The sequence below is a fragment of the Aquarana catesbeiana genome, linkage group LG05 (genome assembly GCF_042186555.1).
Source record: "Aquarana catesbeiana isolate 2022-GZ linkage group LG05, ASM4218655v1, whole genome shotgun sequence".
Taxonomy (NCBI): Eukaryota; Metazoa; Chordata; class Amphibia; order Anura; family Ranidae; genus Aquarana; species Aquarana catesbeiana.
This window is the reverse complement of record NC_133328.1, coordinates 153,338,957-153,358,073: the sequence shown is the minus strand read 5'-3', so window position 1 is coordinate 153,358,073 and position 19,117 is coordinate 153,338,957. Positions and strand designations below refer to the sequence as shown.

General features: G+C 40.5%; 1 protein-coding gene across 1 annotated transcript in view; it reads right to left on the bottom strand.

The window, feature by feature from the left end:
- RBMS3 (RNA binding motif single stranded interacting protein 3) overlaps window positions 1-19,117 on the bottom strand; it is a 1,276,696-nt gene that overhangs the window by 195,662 nt on the left and 1,061,917 nt on the right. Inside the window, exon 7 of the mRNA XM_073630281.1 lies at window positions 5,297-5,403. Within this exon, the coding sequence (XP_073486382.1) occupies window positions 5,297-5,403 (107 nt within the window). The remainder of the gene's footprint in view (window positions 1-5,296; window positions 5,404-19,117) is intronic.

Sequence of the window (19,117 nt, the reverse complement as noted above, 5' to 3'; positions counted from 1 at the left end):
CTAACATGAAAAATCCAAAGTGCTAATTTTAAAGGCTTATATGCAAGTTATTGTCATAAAAAGTGTTTGGGGACCTGGGTTCTGTCCCAGGGGACATGTATCAATACAAAATTTTTTTTTAAAAACAGATGTTTTTTCGGGAGCAGTGATTTTTTTAATGCTTAAAGTGAACAATAAAAATGAAATATTCCTTTAAATATCGTGCCTGGGGGGTGTCCATAGTATGCCTGCAAAGTGGCGCATTTTTCCCATGTTTAGAACAGTATCACAGCAAAATGACATTTCTGAAGGAAAAATTGTCATCTAAAACTGATGGCTGTAATGAATTGTCGGGTCTTGGCAATATAGATAAAACTCATTGAAAAAAAGAGCATGGGATTCCCCCCAGTCCATTACTAGATGCCACGGGGAAGCTATGGGGAAGCCCCCATGGTGTCAGCGGGGGGCAGAGTCACCCGGTTATGTCAGCGGGTGGCCCCGCCCTTAGTCATATAAGAGCTGTCACAGAGAAGACTCATCAGTTGGCGGGAGCCATCCATGTAGGCGGATCAGTTGCGACTTTTTTTTTTTGGTCCGTCGGGCGGCGTGAACTTACATCGTGGGACATTTTTATTTTTTAATAAAGGACTTGTCCCAAGCTGTCTCTTGTCTTTTTTACCATTTTTACATTTTTTTTGTGAAATGGTAGGGGTACGATTGGGTACCCCATTACCAATTCACACAGGGTTGGAGGCCTGGAATCTGGGGTCCCCTTGTTAAAGGGGGCTTCCAGATTCCGATAAGCTCCCCACCTGCATACCCTCACAACCACCAGGCAAGGGTTGTGGGGATGAGGCCCTTGTCCCCATCAACATGGGGACAAGGTGCTTTGGGGTCAGACCCTAAAGCACCCTCCCCATGTTGAGGGCATGTGGCCTGGTACGGTTCAGAAGGGGGGGAGCTCTCTCATCCCCCCTCTTTTCCTGTGGCCTGCCAAGTTGCATGCTCATATAAGGGTCTGGTATGGATTTTGGGGGGACCCCTAATCCATTTTTTTTTCATTTTGTTTTGGGGTTCCCTTAATATTCATACCAGACCCAAAGGGCCTGTGATGAACTGGGGGGGGGGGTCCCATGCTCTTTTTTTCAATCAGTTTTATCTACATTGCTGAGACCCGATCAATTCATTACAGCCATGATCAGTTTTAAATGACAATTTTTCCTTTAGAAATGTAATTTTGCTGTGGTACTGTTCTAAACATGGGGAAAATGTGCCACCTTGCAGGCATACTATAGACACCCCCCAGGCACGATATTTAAAGGAATATTTCATTTTTATTGTTTCACTTTAAGCATTAAAAAATCACTGCTCCCGAAAAAAGGGCCGTTTTTACAAAAAAAATTTGCATTGATACATGTCCCCTGGGGCAGGACCCAGGTCCTCAAACACTTTTTATGACAATAACTTGCATATAAGCCTTTAAAATTAGCACTTTTGATTTTTCATCTTAGTGTCCTATGGTGTTGTGGCGGCTTTTGAATTTGCCACGAACACCACATACAGTCAGGTCCATAAATATTGGGACATTGACACAATTCTAATCTTTTTGGCTCTATACACCACCACAATGGATTTGAAATGAAACAAACAAGATGTGCTTTAACTGCAGACTTTCAGCTTTAATTTGAGGGTATTTACATCCAAATCAGGTGAACAGTGTAGGAATTACAACAGTTTGTATATGTGCCTCCCACTTTTTAAGAGACCAAAAGTAATGGGACAGATTAACAATCGTCCATCAAACTTTCACTTTTTAATACTTGGTTGCAAATCCTTTGCAGTCAATTACAGCCTGAAGTCAGGAATGCAAAGATATCACCAGACGCTGGTTTTCATCCCTGGTGATGCTCTGCCAGGCCTCTACTGCAACTGTCTTCAGTTCCTGCTTGTTCTTGGGGCATTTTCCCTTCAGTTTTGTCTTCAGCAAGTGAAATACATGCTCAATCGGATTCAGGTCAGGTGATTGACTTGGCTATTGCATAACATTCCACTTCTTTCCCTTAAAAAACTCTTTGGTTGCTTTCGCAGTATGCTTCAGGTCATTGTCCATCTGCACTGTGAAGCGCTGTCCAATGAGTTCTGAAGCATTTTGCTGAATATGAGTAGATAATATTGCCCGAAACACTTCAGAATTCATCCTGCTGCTTTTGTTAGCAGTCACATCATCAATAAATACAAGAGAACCAGTTCCATTGGCAGCCATACATGCCCACGCCATGACACTACCACCACCATGCTTCACTGATGAGGTGGTATGCTTCGGATCATGAGCAGTTCCTTTCCTTCTCCATACTCTTCTCTTTCCATCACTCTGGTACAAGTTGATCTTGGTCTCATCTGTCCATAGGATGTTGTTCCAGAACTGTGAAGACTTTTTTAGATAAAGTTTTGGAGAAGGGATAAAGTTTTGGAGAAGTTTAAGCAGGGTTAGGTTATAAAAATATATCCCAAACTTTGAACATCTTGAGGAGCACTGTTCAATCCATCATCCGAAAATGGAAAGAGTATGGCACAACTGCAAACCTATCAACACATGGTCGTCCACCTAAACTGACAGGCTGGGCAAGGAGAGCATTAATCAGAGAAGCAGCCAAAAGGCATTTATTTATGTATTTGTAAAAAATGTTGAAAACCATTTATCATTTTCTTTCCACTTCACAATTATGTGCCACTTTGTGTTGGTCTATCACATAAAATCCCAATAAAGTACATTTACGATGTTGGTTGTAACATGACAAAATGTGGAAAATTTCAAGTGGTATGAATACTTTTTCAAGGCACTGTATATATATATATATATATATATATATATATATATATATATATATATATATATATATATATATATATATATATATATATATATATATATATATATATATACTGTATATGTTCATATATATTTATTAAATATACAGTGGGGTTGATTTACTAATGAAAATTAACAAGAACAGAGAAAGCTGACTACAGTAGACTTGGACTGCAGGTTTGTATAAGAACACAGATGCATGCACTGCGCAATCAGCTAAATGATTCCTGAACTTTTTTTAGCACTGATGTCCAATGTGTACTGTGAAGTACTAGTTTACCAAGCACATTGAACATCCAAATAAACTTGCTTGTGTGACTTCTGTTCCAATAAAGTGCAAAAAAATAAAAATAAATAAATAAAAAAATAATAAAAAATAGTTTTAAAAAATTGTTAAACAATGAAATACACGTGCTTCATACAAAGCAATATGTAATCAAAAATACATATTATGCTACTATAGTAAAAAGGCAGCACATATACACTTAATTATGACAGTTTCTTTTTTACAATGTTGCAATAATCAATTAGTTTGATATGCCAGTAAAAAAAAACACAAAAAAACTCACAGCAAATTTGCAACTTGTTTTTTTTTCTGAATTCCAGATCAAAATTTACTTTGAAAAATCATTAATTGTAAAAGAATAAAGATAATAATAATATTAATAATAATACACAATCAGTAGTTTCTAATAAGGAAGGTATATATGGTCACAACTGGGAACATCCAAAAGTGTTGATAGGTGCTAACCTAAAATCACATACACACCGTTCAAGTGAAACTCTGTCTAGTCTACTGCACATTTGGGATTTAAAGATCAACTGTGTGAATAAAAGACAAAGCCATATTCTATAGCAGAAATCTCTTTTTGTTCTCCTGTATAATAAAAATAGCTTTACAATAAAGTAGAAACATTTCAAGTGCCGCACACTGTAACACAATTTATGAATAATAAAACTTTAAGATTAGATTGTCAAAAAGAATATAAAAAATATACACCAAATAGTGATACAATGATAAAAGCACACTTTTACATCTTTGTGGAGCGTTAATGTATATTAACACATTGCGGTAAGTTAGCCCATTCAAAATAATTGGGCTACTAATGCCCCTTAATGTGCTTAAAATTGCCTATGACCCTTTTTTCTAATAACAACACATCTCTACACACTACCATATGGCAATGCAGATGTGTATTGGAATGCCAATCAAAATTAACCAGGATTTATAAAAAAAAGTAGGTGTATTAAAACAAGTGCAGTTCAGTATTAAAAAAAAATGCATAGTTGTCTAGCTGAGAATAAAATATACACATAAGCATACTGCTCAAAACCAAGAGTTCTGTAAATGCAAAAATTCAGTTATTTGTGATTGGCAGGCACAGCCATTTCAGCAATTTTAAGTACACAAAGTAAGGTCATTAGATCACAGTTTACCATTCAGATATCTTGCAGCCTTTTGAAAGGACAGCCAAAGGTCCACTATTTTCTTAACTTCCGCAGCTTAGCTGACAGATTTTTCTTTAGGCAGTATGCATAATACCAGCATTTAGTCCTGTGACCATGAATTATAAATTACTTTGGTTACAATGTACTAGTCATTTAATTTAATAATTTTCTGCTTTAATACCACTTCAGAAGTCTATATTGTTTTTTTTTCTATCACACTTTCATATTTTCTCACTTCTCCTTTGCTATAACATTTTAAATTAGCAGTGGAAGTGGAATAAAGTTAACCACTTCCTGCCCGCCATATAACATAATGATGGCCGCAAAGTGGTTAAGTTATCCTGACTGGACCTCATATGACATCCAGCAGGATAAGCCGCTATTGTGCGCCTGCGGGGAAACGTAATGCGGCGATCGATGGTGTGATGTGTCTGTCTGATACACCGCATCTCTGATCCTGGTAAAAAGCCTATGATGTAGGCTCTTTACCATGTGATCAACTGGGTCCAATCACAGCTGATCACAGTGTCAATAGGAAGAGCCATTTATCGGCTTTTCCTCCACTCGCACTGACAGACACGAGTAGAGGAGAGCCGATCGACTGGTCTCTCCTGTGAGGGGGGGGTCTGCGCTGAAAATTATTTACGTCATTAGGAATGATCTTAGGGTTCATGTTTGGTCCCACACTCTTGCTATTCAAGGTTCATTGAATGGGAGAACTATATGTCTAGAACCTGAACCACATCTTCTTATCCCAGCAGTCATTAATACAGTAGCAGCATTACTATCAATACAAAAATAAAATATATAGCTGTACTTAGCAGGTCTGAACAAAGCCATTGTCCTTATTCAACAAACAAGGAAGCACGTACAAAGCACACAGTAGTAACCCAAGGCAGCCAATTAGCACTCGCTTTTTAGAAGCTAAACCAGTACAGATGGAAAATGATTGTTTGCTAGAGTAAAATTAAAACACATCTTTAAAAAGCTGAATATTACCTCTCCATCTCTAGGCCACGGCCTTCCATTTTGTGTGTATTTGCTCTGATTTTGCCTCTTTTTCTGCCCTCCATCAGCAAATTTACACAGTAAAGGCTCCGGCGGAGCTGCAACGACAAGACAACAGGATATATCGTTAAAATCCTCTACAAGACATGCTCCTGCCAGCAGTTCTCTGCCTCCTGCACAGCTCAAACCTTTTAAAGAAGGATATCTTCTAGTTAAGATGTTTTACTTTTTCTAGCCTGAGATCCTGGCATATTTTCTACAAGAGTTTGAAAAAAACAGTAAGAAGATAAAATCTTAAGCGAGATATGATGTTTTGAAGAAACCAAACAACAGTGTGAAAATAGCGAAATAAATAGCAGATTTGTACACGGTACTTTCTGGGCACCTGCTCTATAATCGTGATACTGTTTTATGATAAGCAGCTTCAAAGAAAGGGAACTGATTTTTTGTTTCCCGTTTTCTCTGAGTACATTTCCCTACATGATAACTGGAATTCATTCTGAATATGAAAATGTATACTGCAAAATTCTGAAGGTTGGGTTCAAGGAATGCAAAAAAATCAAATTGCAGGCTGCATGCTAGGGTTTTGGAGACCTGTGTGATTTCTGGTCACCTCTCTAAGAACACAAAGTGAAAATGCTTGAAGAGCACAGTAAGTCATGGCCAGATTATACATTCAGTATACGCTCAGAGCAGCCCTGATCCTCCTCTTTTTTGGGTCCCCCGCCGGCACTGAGACCCCTCGCAGCTAACAGGAAAAACATGAGCACCAAGGGAGTGCCCAAACATTCAAATCCAGCTACAAAGTTCCTCAATGAATAGCACTGAAGGATGTACGTCTATACAGCCACAATGCTGATGGCTGGTGTGTGTGTAGTCACACACGGATGGATGACCAAAAAGGAGATAATGTAAACATATAACAGTTGTTTATTGGTCAAGCAATAGTCATAAAAAAAGAAGAACTCTTGTTAAAAACAAACTGGTCTATGTTGATGTCAGTAACAGAATGCCATTGCCCCAAAGTGGTATAGCAAAAAAGGCTGAATCCACATTCCATATAACAAGCAGATGCTGGAGAGGAGAAGGGAGATAAGCCACCCGGGCAGAGTCACTTAGCCCCCTTGATGGTAGAATAATCGAATGCTGTTAGGGTAATGCTGTGGAATGCCCATTATACACCGATACTGGAGTACAGAGAAATCAGCAGCTGGATGTACAGTCAGTACAACCAGAGTGACATCAGCTGTTCGGCAAAGCCATGAGCCTGCTCATCAATCCAAGGTTGGAAGCAGGAGACACAGGCTAGGTTTATGTGGCCAGGGCTTCCGAAAGGTGCACCGGATGTGACATCAGGAGCCATGGTGGTCGCTGAATCTACTGTAGTATGTGAAACCGAAGGATGGCAACTGTTTCATGGGGCAGTCTGTCACAGGGCTGTTGTCATGATAATGCTTTTCGGACTTGACCCATCTTCAGGTCAGGTGACATTGACAGCTTTGTTGTGCTCAGAAAACAGCCAGTACACAGGCACACACTGCTCAGCACTAGTCCTAAAATGTCATTCTTTGTGATTTGAAAGAGCTGATTGCAACAGACTCTGCACTGTTTTACTTCCTGACTTCTGGTTTCAAATAAATAAATAAAATCAAGCTGAATTCAAATGGAATCTGGGGGATTTCCCTTGAATCCAGCTTGATTTTTTTTCAAGCCAGAAGTTTGGAAGTAAAACAGTGCAGAATCTGCTGCAATCAGCACTTTCAAAACACAAAGAATGGCATTTTAGGACTAATGCAGAGCAGTGTGTGCCTGTGTACTGGCTGTTTTCTGAGCACATAAAAGCTGTCAATGTCACATGACCTGAAGATGGGCCACACCTGAAAAGCATCATCAAGACAACAGCCTTGTGAGAAACTGCCCCACGGAACACTTGCCCTCTCTTGGTTTCACATTCTACAGTACATTCAGCGACCATCGTAGCTCCTGGCGTTACATCTGGCACACCATCGAGCCACGAGCCTGCTCATCAACCGTGCCCCGGTCACATACACCTAGCTTCCAGCCCTGGGTTGATGAACATATCACGTCACTCTGGTTGTGCTGACTGTACATCCAGCGGCCAATACCAGTTTTTCTGTACTCCAGTGTCGGTGTATAATGGGCATTCCACAGCATTACCCTAACAGCATCTAGTTATTTTATCATCAAGAGAACTAAGTGACTCTGCCAGTGTGTTTTCTCTCCTTTCTCTTCCCTATCATCTGCATGTTATATGGAATGTGGATTCAGCCTTTTTTGCTATACCACTTTGGGACAATGGCATTTTGTTACTGACATCAACATGCTTTTGATGAAGGCCTAAGGCTGAAATGCATCAGTTTTGGGTGATGTTACTGCTGTAATGCTTAAATAAATATTTTCTATGGAGAAGCTGTCGAGTTGCCGGCCTGTACTTTCTATGACATCAACATGGACCATTCTGCTTTTAACAAGAGTTCTTTTTTATGACTATTTCTTGACCAATAAACAATTTTTATATGTTTACATTATCTCCCTTTTGGTCATCCATCCTTGTGGAACCACACACACCAGCCATCAGCCTTGTGGCTGTACAGACCTATATCCCTCAGCGCTATTCATTGAGGAACTTTGTGGTTAGAAGCAGGAGCCAATGGCTCTTGCTGCTGTCTCAGCCAATTGGGAATGAGAGACCTTGGGGGGGGGGGGGGGGGGGCACTGCATGCAGAAGGTTTTTTACCTTCATGCATAGAATGCATGAAGGTAAGAAACCTTGAGCCTTTAAAACCACTTTAAATGTTATAAATGTAAAACATATCTAAGCCTTGAATCCTACATGTCATAGCCACTTTGCTTGCATGATCTAATGTTTGTCTGTTTTTTACAGTGCCTAGTAAAAAAAAAAGAAATACCAAGAGTTATTGTCGACTTTATCATTTGAAGTGCTATCAAATTTATTAATCCAAAAATGTAGTTGGTGTTAGGAGTCCAAGAACTTAAAGGACTAGTTCACTTTTAAAATGGCTGGAGTACCACATAGGGACGCATAGGCCACTAACAAAAGGAGCCTGCAGGGACAATTTCTGGAACAAAAGCTGGGTAGTGCTGGGCATTACCCCACAGTGCTGATAACTGGAATTGCACGTATTTAACATGACATGCTGCATCTGGGAAGTATGGGGATTTAGTAAAGGGCAATTCACAAAAAGTGAAATGTTTGCATTTATTTCTATTAGTAAACAAAATCTTACTTTTCACATGCACAATTGCAACCCAAAAATGATTCTCCTAAATTAAAGAGTAACTCAACTTTTGTTGAGAAAAAACAATCCCCTCTGGAGGATCAAGGTACATTACAAGGATTTTAGCTAAATTTGTTGCAAATTCCTACCTGTTTCTGCTCTAAAGGAATAGCTTTTTTTTAGATCTTGTGCAGGACTAATTCTGAATTGGAATGACTAATTCATTGCAAGCAGCTGGTGCACATTCAACTTTGTGATGAGAAAGTCTGCAGTGTCCGCATACCTTTACAAGTGGTTAACCTTTAGGAAGTATCTCACTAAATATAACATCTTTGTTGCAGAAGATGCCCAAAATCGGACTTGCATCTTAATGCAGAGTTTTTTTTACCTAAGCAGAGAAATTAAATTTCTGGGGACGTTTTTTACACCAACTGTGAACAGAACATCCAGGTTTCCATATTTCATTCAATTTATAGAAAAATACAGCAGCTGTAGTACCCTCTCTCCACAGGGTGACAGTGCTGCTGTGTAAGTGTTACCCTCTTAAAGGGAGTGTAAAAACAATGTTTCTGTTGGAAGAAGCACTATGAAAGCAGCTATGTTACAGGGGGACACAGAAAAAAAACTTCTGTATTAATATTAGGACAGACTGTATCATATATAACTTTTGATTTTGCACATTTTGTCCCATTTTGAATACAAAGACACACAGAAATCTAACAGAACCCATCAAGTACAGGTATGGCCTTAGCAGAGTGAATGCTGATTTGTTGCTATGGCTTACTAACAATTAAAAATCAATAATTTAGAGAAGGAAATCATCATTAAAAAAGGCCAAAAGTGTATAAGATTTGCATATACAGTATGACACATCATGGTTTTTAAATATCTAACATCAGTTTTTAGTAGTTAAAATATTTTAAGAGAGTGGCTTGTGGCATGGTGAGGTGATCATGATATGGACTAAAGCAGACAGCGCAGGAACATCCACCCGCAGCTACAGGAAAGCTGTTGCTGTTAGAGCACCACAAAAGTCTTTTGGCACAAGCTCTTCTTCCTCCAACCCTTCAACCTCTCCAACTGGGAAAAAATCTGAAGGCAAGTATGTTGGAGGTAATCCTGTATGTGTCCGACCTACTCCAAAACAGCAGAAAGGTATAGGAGAGTTCTTTGCATCTCCATCTTCTACTAAAGTGGAAAAAGAGAACCGTGTGCCTTCTGATGACGAGAAATAAGCAGGAGGCAGTGGAATTGGCAAAGCACCAAGGAAATCTCTTCCATTGATTGATGATGGTGCAGATGAAGTCTGAGGTTTTTAGCTGAAGAGTGAATACAGTTTTTAATGTGTTTATATTTTTTCAGTTTCTTGTATATTTGTAAATAAAGTCCCTTTTTTTGAACAAAAAAAAGTGAAATTCAAATTAAATATTTGAATAATCCCAATTAGTCAAATTTACATTTGCGGTATATGCAATACACATCAAATATGCAAGTGCACGTATACCAATAAACTCATCATTAACACTCTTCTAATATCTACATATTTTCACAGAAAGATTATACAATGCATGTAATCAGTAAAGGCATAACAAAGGAACGATGGAATGGTGGAAATGCTTTTCATTACTATAGTAAAGAAATGAACAAATTCATATAGAATAGATGTTCTTTGTTCTTGTGGTTAAAACAAAGGGTCTTTCATTGTAACATAGATCTCAGGAAAGGATGGGGGGGGGGGGTAGACCTGAAACAGTACAAAGTAAACCTAAATGTCGCTGTCTCAAAAAAATATTTTCAAAATGAAAAAATCCATAGGGACTAAATAGTTCATTATGAGGTCCACCTGTGTACACATAACCTTGAAAGAATATGTGCAAATAATTTACATCAAACTACATAAATACTTTCTATCCTGTAACAAAGGAAAGCATTGAATACCATTAAAAAAGGAAGCCAACATCAAAAAGCATGTGTCATCAGCAGTTTTAAATGACTGCCAACATTTTTCTTACCACAGATAAAAAAAATGATTTAAAGTCCAATTATATTCTTTGAAAAAATATACTTGAATACATAAATTTGATTTCTAAAGCTGAACTCTAGGTAGAAGAAGCAAATAAATGCAGCTGTATATTCATTAAAACTTTTTTACATGTATTTTTTTTTAAGTGTAAGTACCTTAATTTGTTCTGGCATCAGCCTTTTGAAGTCCCTATAAAGCTCATAGTGGGGGAGGAAGAAGAAGTACAAGGAGGCAATCCTTGAGTAACAGAGAGATGAACTCATCAGGGTGCTCCTTTCACTGTCAAGTCACAACGTATTATAGCATAAATGTGAATTGAAACACCACACCACTACTGAAAGGTCCAGATATGACTTGATTCCAGTAAGGGTCAGGGGGCATGTAAAAGAGTAGCCAACACATTTTATAGGTTCAAAATACCACCTTCATATCTTCATCCTCCCTATGTTGGAGATGTAACACCCAAATAGGTAACTTATTATATACACTTTGGAGATGTAAAGCTTTGTTACGCTTTTGGAAGTCAATTTCCTCCTTTATTGCGTCTCTTACAGGGATCCTAATAGCACTCACACCAGCAATGGCCTTACTAGGTTTAAACTTAGATCTATAACCACTCAATTATTGGACTATAGTAGCCAATATTTTATTAGCCTCAAGACTCACCATAACTAAATTATGAAAATGTGCTCCTAATCTATCTGATGTCATTTTAAGACTCAATTCCATATCCCATTTTGAATTAATGTTAGTACAATGGATCCATTGCTAAATTTACAAAAGTTTGGCTTGCATGAACATTACATCCTAGAGCCTCAAATTTCTTGAAAGACACCAAGAACTACTAAACTTGTGTTTCCAGCAGATCTCAAGACAAAGCTATAAAACTAATACGGTAACTTCCTCTTCCCTTTCTTTCCTTTCCTTTCCTTTCCTCCTTTCTTAAAGTTTAGCAAACTACCCTTGTTTACAGAGTGTTCCCCTTTAGGGTAAATAAGGATTATTTTATTATGAAATAATAATACACTGTTGGCTGCATTTAGTATAGAGTAAATAAAAAAAGATACTGGTAATGTATTTTGTTCACTTACAAAAGTCTTTTATCTGTTTTATGATGACATTATCAAATCAAAATGTTAATGTACTATTTTTTGTTAAATTTCTGAAAAATCCAATAAAAATGTTTGAACTGGAAAATACCACCTTCATCACTGCTAGAAAAAAAACATGAGGACATCTTCATATTCTTAAAATATCAATACATTAGCCCCTTTTTAGGGTGTTAGTTAAAGAGGAAGCAAAGGGCCTCGTTTTTTTTTCTGAGCTGCAAAAGCAAAGGCATAATGTGTTAGTATACACCGCACACTAGCACATTATGTTAAACTTACCTGCAAACAAAGCCCTTGTCGTCCCTGCTGGAGGCCGCATCCATCTTCGCTTGCCTTCCTTCCAGATCCCTGGACTCTGGCTATGTGACTGGCCAAAGCCACGTATGTGCGCGGGAGCTGCCAGTCATGGCACAGGCTAATGAAGAAACGGCACGGGTAGCCATTCCTTCACAGCACATGCGTCAATGACGTAATCGGCTGCATATATAGTAAATATCTTTTTAAAAGGTGCATGTTTAGGAGATATTTAGAGTACCTTTAGGTAAGCCTTATTATAGGCTTAACTATAGGTATAAACAATACATGGAAGTTTACTTCCTCTTTAAAACAAATGCCCTAGCTAATAGCATTTGCATAATAGCAGAGGGAGGGGATTGAAAGGAGAACTGTAACTAAATATAAAACAGCTACAGCAAAAAATTAAACCCCCTCTACTCCCAGACAAGGCTATTCTATGTGGCAGAGATGTGTAAGACTGGATGGATATAATACTGTAAATGTATTCATGTGTCTCATTCCTTTCAGGCTTCACAAATAAATAAGAGAATTATTTCTCATTTCAAGATTGTGGTTGGAGATACTTTTTTGAACAGAAATACAAATATGTTCAGCAGGTAAAACAACTTTCCAATATGTATTTCATCCATCTTCATTAAACCCACATCATTTAAAACTATCAATAAATGGTGTATTAAATGCTGTTCATGCTCACTCAGTCACTATGATATTAATTTTCTGTATTCTGCAAAAAACCTGGTTGATTCTGCAGTTGCAGGATTTTTCAGAGCAGTGTTGGCAGCTAGGGCACATGCTCAGTTTTCAGTGTACTTTTACCCTGAGCATTTCCTCCCTATCGCACCTGAGAATCCCATGTAACTATAGCGTCACACATGTGGGCATATACACAGTGGTAAATGACAGTTGACTCCCTCCCTCCTCCATGCAAACTAACCAGCTAAACACTAGGGAGCCCCCCCCCCCCGGTTGGGTTCGCACCAGAACTTGCAAACAGACAAAAAATTTGTGCGAACATGTGAACACCATAAAATCTATGGGACATGAATGTGAAAAATCAAAAGTACTGCCCCAGGGGACATGTATCAATGCAAAAAAAAAAAAGCTTTAAAAACAGCCTTTTTTTAGGAGCAGTGATATTAAGAATGGTTAAAGTGAAACAATAAACATGAAATATTCCTTTAAATATCGTGCCTGGGGGTCCCCATAGTATCCCCTTAGTAACATAAAAAATCATTTAAAAAAAGAGCGTGGGTCCCCCCTAATGTGCTGGTATGGATATTAAGGTGAGCTCCACACATGTTTTTTTTTCAATGGAGTGGGGGTCCCCCAAAAATCTGTACCAGACCCAAAGGGCCAGGTATGGACAGGGGGAAGCCATGCCGTTTTTTTCTTAATTCTGTCATAGGGCTCCCCTTAACCATTTCAATACACTATATTATATATTGTACACTGCACTATATACCCTGCACTGTATTATATATATACTACACTGAGGGCACTATATACTCTGAACTGCAGTAAATATACTATACGGACTGCACTACATAGTCTGCTGAAAAATTGGGCCATAGGTGTTGGTGGTGATAGAACACGATAACCCATCACAGTTAATCTTGTTGGACGCAGGAATGGTCCCTGCTGTTAAATATTATTTCAGAGGCTGCTTGCCCTCTTTTAGTGGCCTGTGAGAGTCTGCCTCTCCTTGGAGGCCTTACGGACATGATGGGTATTTTTTTTTAACACCGCAATACACTGTATTATTTACTGTGTACTCCACCTGAAGTGTATTTGAAACTGTACACACTGTATTATATACTGTGTACACAGCCTGCACTGTATTAGAAACTGTACACCGCCAAATCCACTGTATATATAGGCTACGCTGAATGCAGAGTATATATATATATATATATATATATACTAGTCTGACTGTATATATATATCAAATACATTGCCACTAACTAACCTGCCCGCCTAATCTAGCTCAATCTCTCTATCTTCGTCCACTATAACACACTATATGGGCGCTGTGTAAGCAGCCTTATATAGTGTGGCGCATGGACTTAGTCCCCCTGAGCCATGATTGGCCAAAGGCACCTTGCCTTTGGCCAGTTATGGCTCTCACTGAGGTGGGTGCTGTGATTGGCCAAAGCATACAGGTCAGGTGTATGCTTTGGTCAATCACCATACAGCAATGCACTGCGGTCTTGCAGTGCATTATGGTGCGCTTAAATTTGCTGCGAACACCCCATAAAATTCGCTGTTCAGCGAATGGGTAAACACCCGTTGTTCGAGGTGAACTTACGTTTGACTCAAACTCAAAGCTCATCCCTACTAAACACTATAGGGGCTTGATATTGCATCTTGATTTATGGAGGCTTCACCTCCCTGTTATTCGAAGACACAGGCTGGAGCAGCATGACACAGCCTGTGGCTGGCAGAAATCTTCCCACACCATGTTATTGCCAAAAATAATAAAGCTTTAATTTCAAATATATATTTTTATGACAATTTAAAACAGTTTATTGCTATCAATTATTTAATTTTATCCCAAAGGTTTTTTTTTCTGAACATTTGACCAGCAGCAGAGGACTAGAAGCTTCTCATCGCAGAAAGCCTGGAAAAGAGCTGTGTCATGTGACAGCTGTATATCGATTAGGAAAAATGTACTTAGATTTTTTTTTAATACAATAATGATAGCACTATCGTCAACATACAGACAGAGAAAGGATAATATAAATTAAACAGTATGTGTTTAATAGTACTTTAGGGTAAGTAAACGAAAGAGTCAGTCTTGTCATTGTTATAGCAAAGTGCTCCTGATTTGAAAATCATTTTTGATAATCAGAAAGTTTAAGACATTCTAGCAGTGCTACTGAACAGTTGGAAGTTATTACAGGAAATTTCCCTGGAGGTGGATGCAATTTTTTATGGTGTGGACTGGGGGTGTGACTGCCTGTGAGTACAAGGGGGGGTGGGAGAGCAACTCCATCTCAGAGCTCCCCATTTCCCCTCATAGCCCGAAAGAGCCCATAGCCATTGTACCTCCTTCAGAGTCCTTCAGTTCCCTTCCACTCCCTAGAGAATAAATATAATGATTTATTGGACAGAATACAGCCTTTTTATACACTTTTTACCACAAGGGGTTAGATAACGAGGTAGGGCTGGCTCATGGCTACTTCCCCCCCACCCCCCTCTAGCAAAAGCTTAGTTGACAATGATATAATTAACATGTTTATTAACACAGCAGTTAAGGCAGTCCAGGTGACCAGTCTGTCCGTCTCCGGAGGCCAATGTGGCCAGCTCTTTCAATGTTAACCGCTTGCCGACCACCTGTCGTCATTTTACTGTGGCAGGATGGCACGATCCCGCAAACCATCGTAGCTATACTATACATCGGCTCGTGGGATCAGGATAGCAGGTGCACAGCGGGGGTGCCGATGCTCGTGGCCGGCAGTCGCGATGACCGCCGGCCGTGAGCGATTGTGAGCAGCAGACACAGAACAGGGATGAGTGTGTGTAAACACATATTTTCCTGTTCTGTTCTGAGAGGAGTGACAGATCGTGTGTTCCTATTAGCCAGGAATAGGGATGAGCCGAACACGCTAACGCCGTTAAAGTCTATGGGACACGAACATGAATAATCAAAGTGCTAATTTTAAAGGCTTATATGCAAGTTATTGTCATAAAAAGTGTTTGGGGACCTGGGTCCTGCCCCAGGGGACATTGATCAATGCAAAAAAAAGTTTTAAAAACGGACGTTTTTTCAGGAGCAGTGATTTTAATAATGCTTAAAGTCAAACAATAAAAGTATAATATCCCTTTAAATTTTGTAGCTGGAGGGTGTCTATAGTATGCCTGTAAAGGGGCGCATGTTTCCCATGTTTAGAACAGTCTGACAGCAAAATGACATTTCAAAGGAAAAAAGTCATTTAAAACTACTTGCGGCTATTGCATTGCCGGTCCGACAATACAAATAAAAGTTCATTGATAAAAACAGCATGGGAATTCCCCACAGGGGAACCCCGAACCAAAATTAAAAAAAAAAATAACTTGGAGGTCCCCCTAAATTCCATACCAGGCCCTTCAGGTCTAGTATGGATATTAAGGGGAACCCCGGCCGAAATTAAAAAAGAAAAATGATGTGGGGGTCCCCCTAAATTCCATACCAGACCCTTCAGGTCTGGTATGGATTTTAAGGGGAACCCCGCACCAAAATAAAAAATAAAACGGTGTGGGGTCCCCCCAAAAATCCCTACCAGACCCTTATCCGAGCACGCAACCTGGCAGGCCACAGGAAAAGAGGGGGGGACGAGAGAGCGCCCCCCCCTGAACCGTACCAGGCCACATGCCCTCAACATTGGGAGGGTGCTTTGGGGTAGCCCCCCAAAATACCTTGTCCCCATGTTGATGAGGGCAAGGGCCTCATCCCCACAACCCTGGCCGGTGGTTGTGGGGGTCTGCGGGCGGGGGGCTTATCGGAATCTGGAAGTCCCCTTTAACAAGGGGACCCCCAGATCCCGCCCCCCCGTGTGAAATGGTAAGGGGGTAAAAGTACCCCTACCATTTCACTAAAAAACTGTCAAAAATGTTAAAAATGACAAGAGACAGTTTTTGACAATTCCTTTATTTAAATGCTTCTTCTTTCTTCTTTCTTCTATCTTCCTTCATCTTCTTCTTCTTCTTATGGTTCTTCTGGCTCTTCTGGTTCTTCCTCCGGTGTTCTCGTCCAGCATCTCCTCCGTGGCGTCTTCTTTCTTCTTCTCCTCGGGCCGCTCCGCACCCATGGCATGGGGGGAGGCTCCCGCTCTTCTCTTCATCTTCTTCTCTTCTTCATCTTCTTCTCTTCTTCTCTTCTTCATCTTCTTCTCCGGGCCGCTCTGCATCCATGCTGGTATGGAGGGAGGCTCCCGCTGTGTGACGGGGGCGGGGCCACCCAGTGACCCCGCCCCCCTCTGACGCACGGTGACTTGACGGGGCTTCCCTGTGATGTCACGGGGAATGCCACAGGGAAGTCCCGTCATGTCCCATGCGTCAGTGTGGGGCGGGGTCACCGGGTGATTTAAAGGGGGTCACCCCGTTATTTAAGAACCGTCAGAAGAGGAGACGCGTCACACAGCAGGAGCCTCCCACCATGCCAGCATGGATGCGGAGCAGCCCGGAGAAGAAGATGAAGAATTGAAGAAGAGAAGAAGATGAAGAAGAGAAGAAGATGAAGAGAAGAGCGGGAGCCTTCCCCCATGCCATGGGTGCGGAGCAGCCCAAGGAGAAGAAGATAGAAGATGCCGCGGAGGAGATGCTGGAAGAGAACACTGGAGGAAGAACCAGAAGAGCCAGAAGAACCAGAAGAAGAAGAAGAAGAAGAAGAAGATGAAGGAAGATAGAAGAAAGAAGAAGCATTTAAATAAAGGAATTGTCAAAAACTGTCTCTTGTCATTTTTAACAGTTTTGACAGTTTTTTAGTGAAATGGTAGGGGTACTTTTACTCCCTTACCATTTCACACGGGGGGGCCAGGATCTGGGGTCCCCTTGTTAAAGGGGGCTTCCAGATTCCGATAAGCCCCCCGCCCGCAGACCCCCACAACCACCGGCCAGGGTTGTGGGGATGAGGCCCATGTCCTCATCAACATGGGGACAAGGTGTTTTGGGGGCTACCTCAAAGCACCCTCCCAATGTTGAGGGCATGTGGCCTGGTACGGTTCAGGAGGGGGGCCGCTCTCTTGTCCCCCTCTTTTCCTGCGGCCTGCCAGGTTGCGTGCTCAGATAAGGGTCTGGTATGGATTTTTGGGGGAACCCCACGCCATTTTTTTTTTAATTTTGCCCGGGGTTCCCCTTAATATCCATACCAGACCTGAAGGGCCTGGTATCGAATTTAGGGGGACCCCCACGTCATTTTTTTTTTAATTTTGGTTCGGGGTTCCCCTGTGGGGAATTCCCATGCCGTTTTTATCAATGAACTTTTATGTGTATTGTCGGACCAGCAATGCAATAGCCGCGAGTAGTTTTAAATGACTTTTTTTCCTTTGAAATGTCATTTTGCTGTCAGACTGTTCTAAACATGGGAAACATGCGCCCCTTTACAGGCATACTATAGACACCCCCCCCGCTACGAAATTTAAAGGGATAGTACACTTTTATTGTTTGACTTTAAGCATTATTAAAATAACTGCTCCTGAAAAAACGGACATTTTTAAAACTTTTTTTGCATTGATCCATGTCCCCTGGGGCAGGACCCAGGTCCCCAAACACTTTTTATGACAATAACTAGCATATAAGCCTTTAAAATTAGCACTTTTGATTTCTCCCATAGACTTTTAAAGGGTGTTCCGTGGCATTCGAATTTGCAGCGAACACCCCAAATTGTTCGCTGTTCCGCAAACTTGCGAACAGCCGATGTTCGAGTTGAACATGAGTTCGACTTGAACTCGAAGCTCATCCCTAATCACAACCATCATTTACAAGACAGATCTGAACAAACATCCTTTGTCACAATATTTCCATCACCAGCAAAATCAGTCTTGCGGAGCACTGATACACTTGTAGGAAGGTGTAGGCTGCAATATTTCCTCCGACCTGAAGGTGGCATTGTGCTGTTTTTTCAAGCTGGCAGGAGCCTATTGAGGAATAATTGTCTCCTGCCATGGGTTCCAGGCAGCCATCTTAGGGAGAATGTCAATCCTATTGGATATCAAAGTCAAGTGAGATTTGGACAGCCATCTTGACTCAGGATTCCATAGTGTGGAATTCTGCATCATTCTGTGTGAAAGCAGTGTGGGAGTTAGATACCCCGCTGGATCAGGAGAGAATAGGAGCAGCAGGGAGATGTACCTGACAAGGAATGCAAGAATGGGATTTCCCTACAGGGTACCTCTTCTGCCAGCTACCTGAAAAGTCTCCCACTGGCACCCAGATGTCTGCAGGGTCTTTGGGGGATTGCAATACTTCAAGGAAGTGCTCCTCTAGCATCTTATAATCTGTAAGTGTATATCATAACACTGCTGGAAAACTGCCTTTCTTAAACATTACTTTATCTGCCTGAAGAACTGTATACTGTACAACATATGTAGTACCATTGCCATAACTACCGTGTTTATGCCTATTCAATTTCTACAACATAAAAACA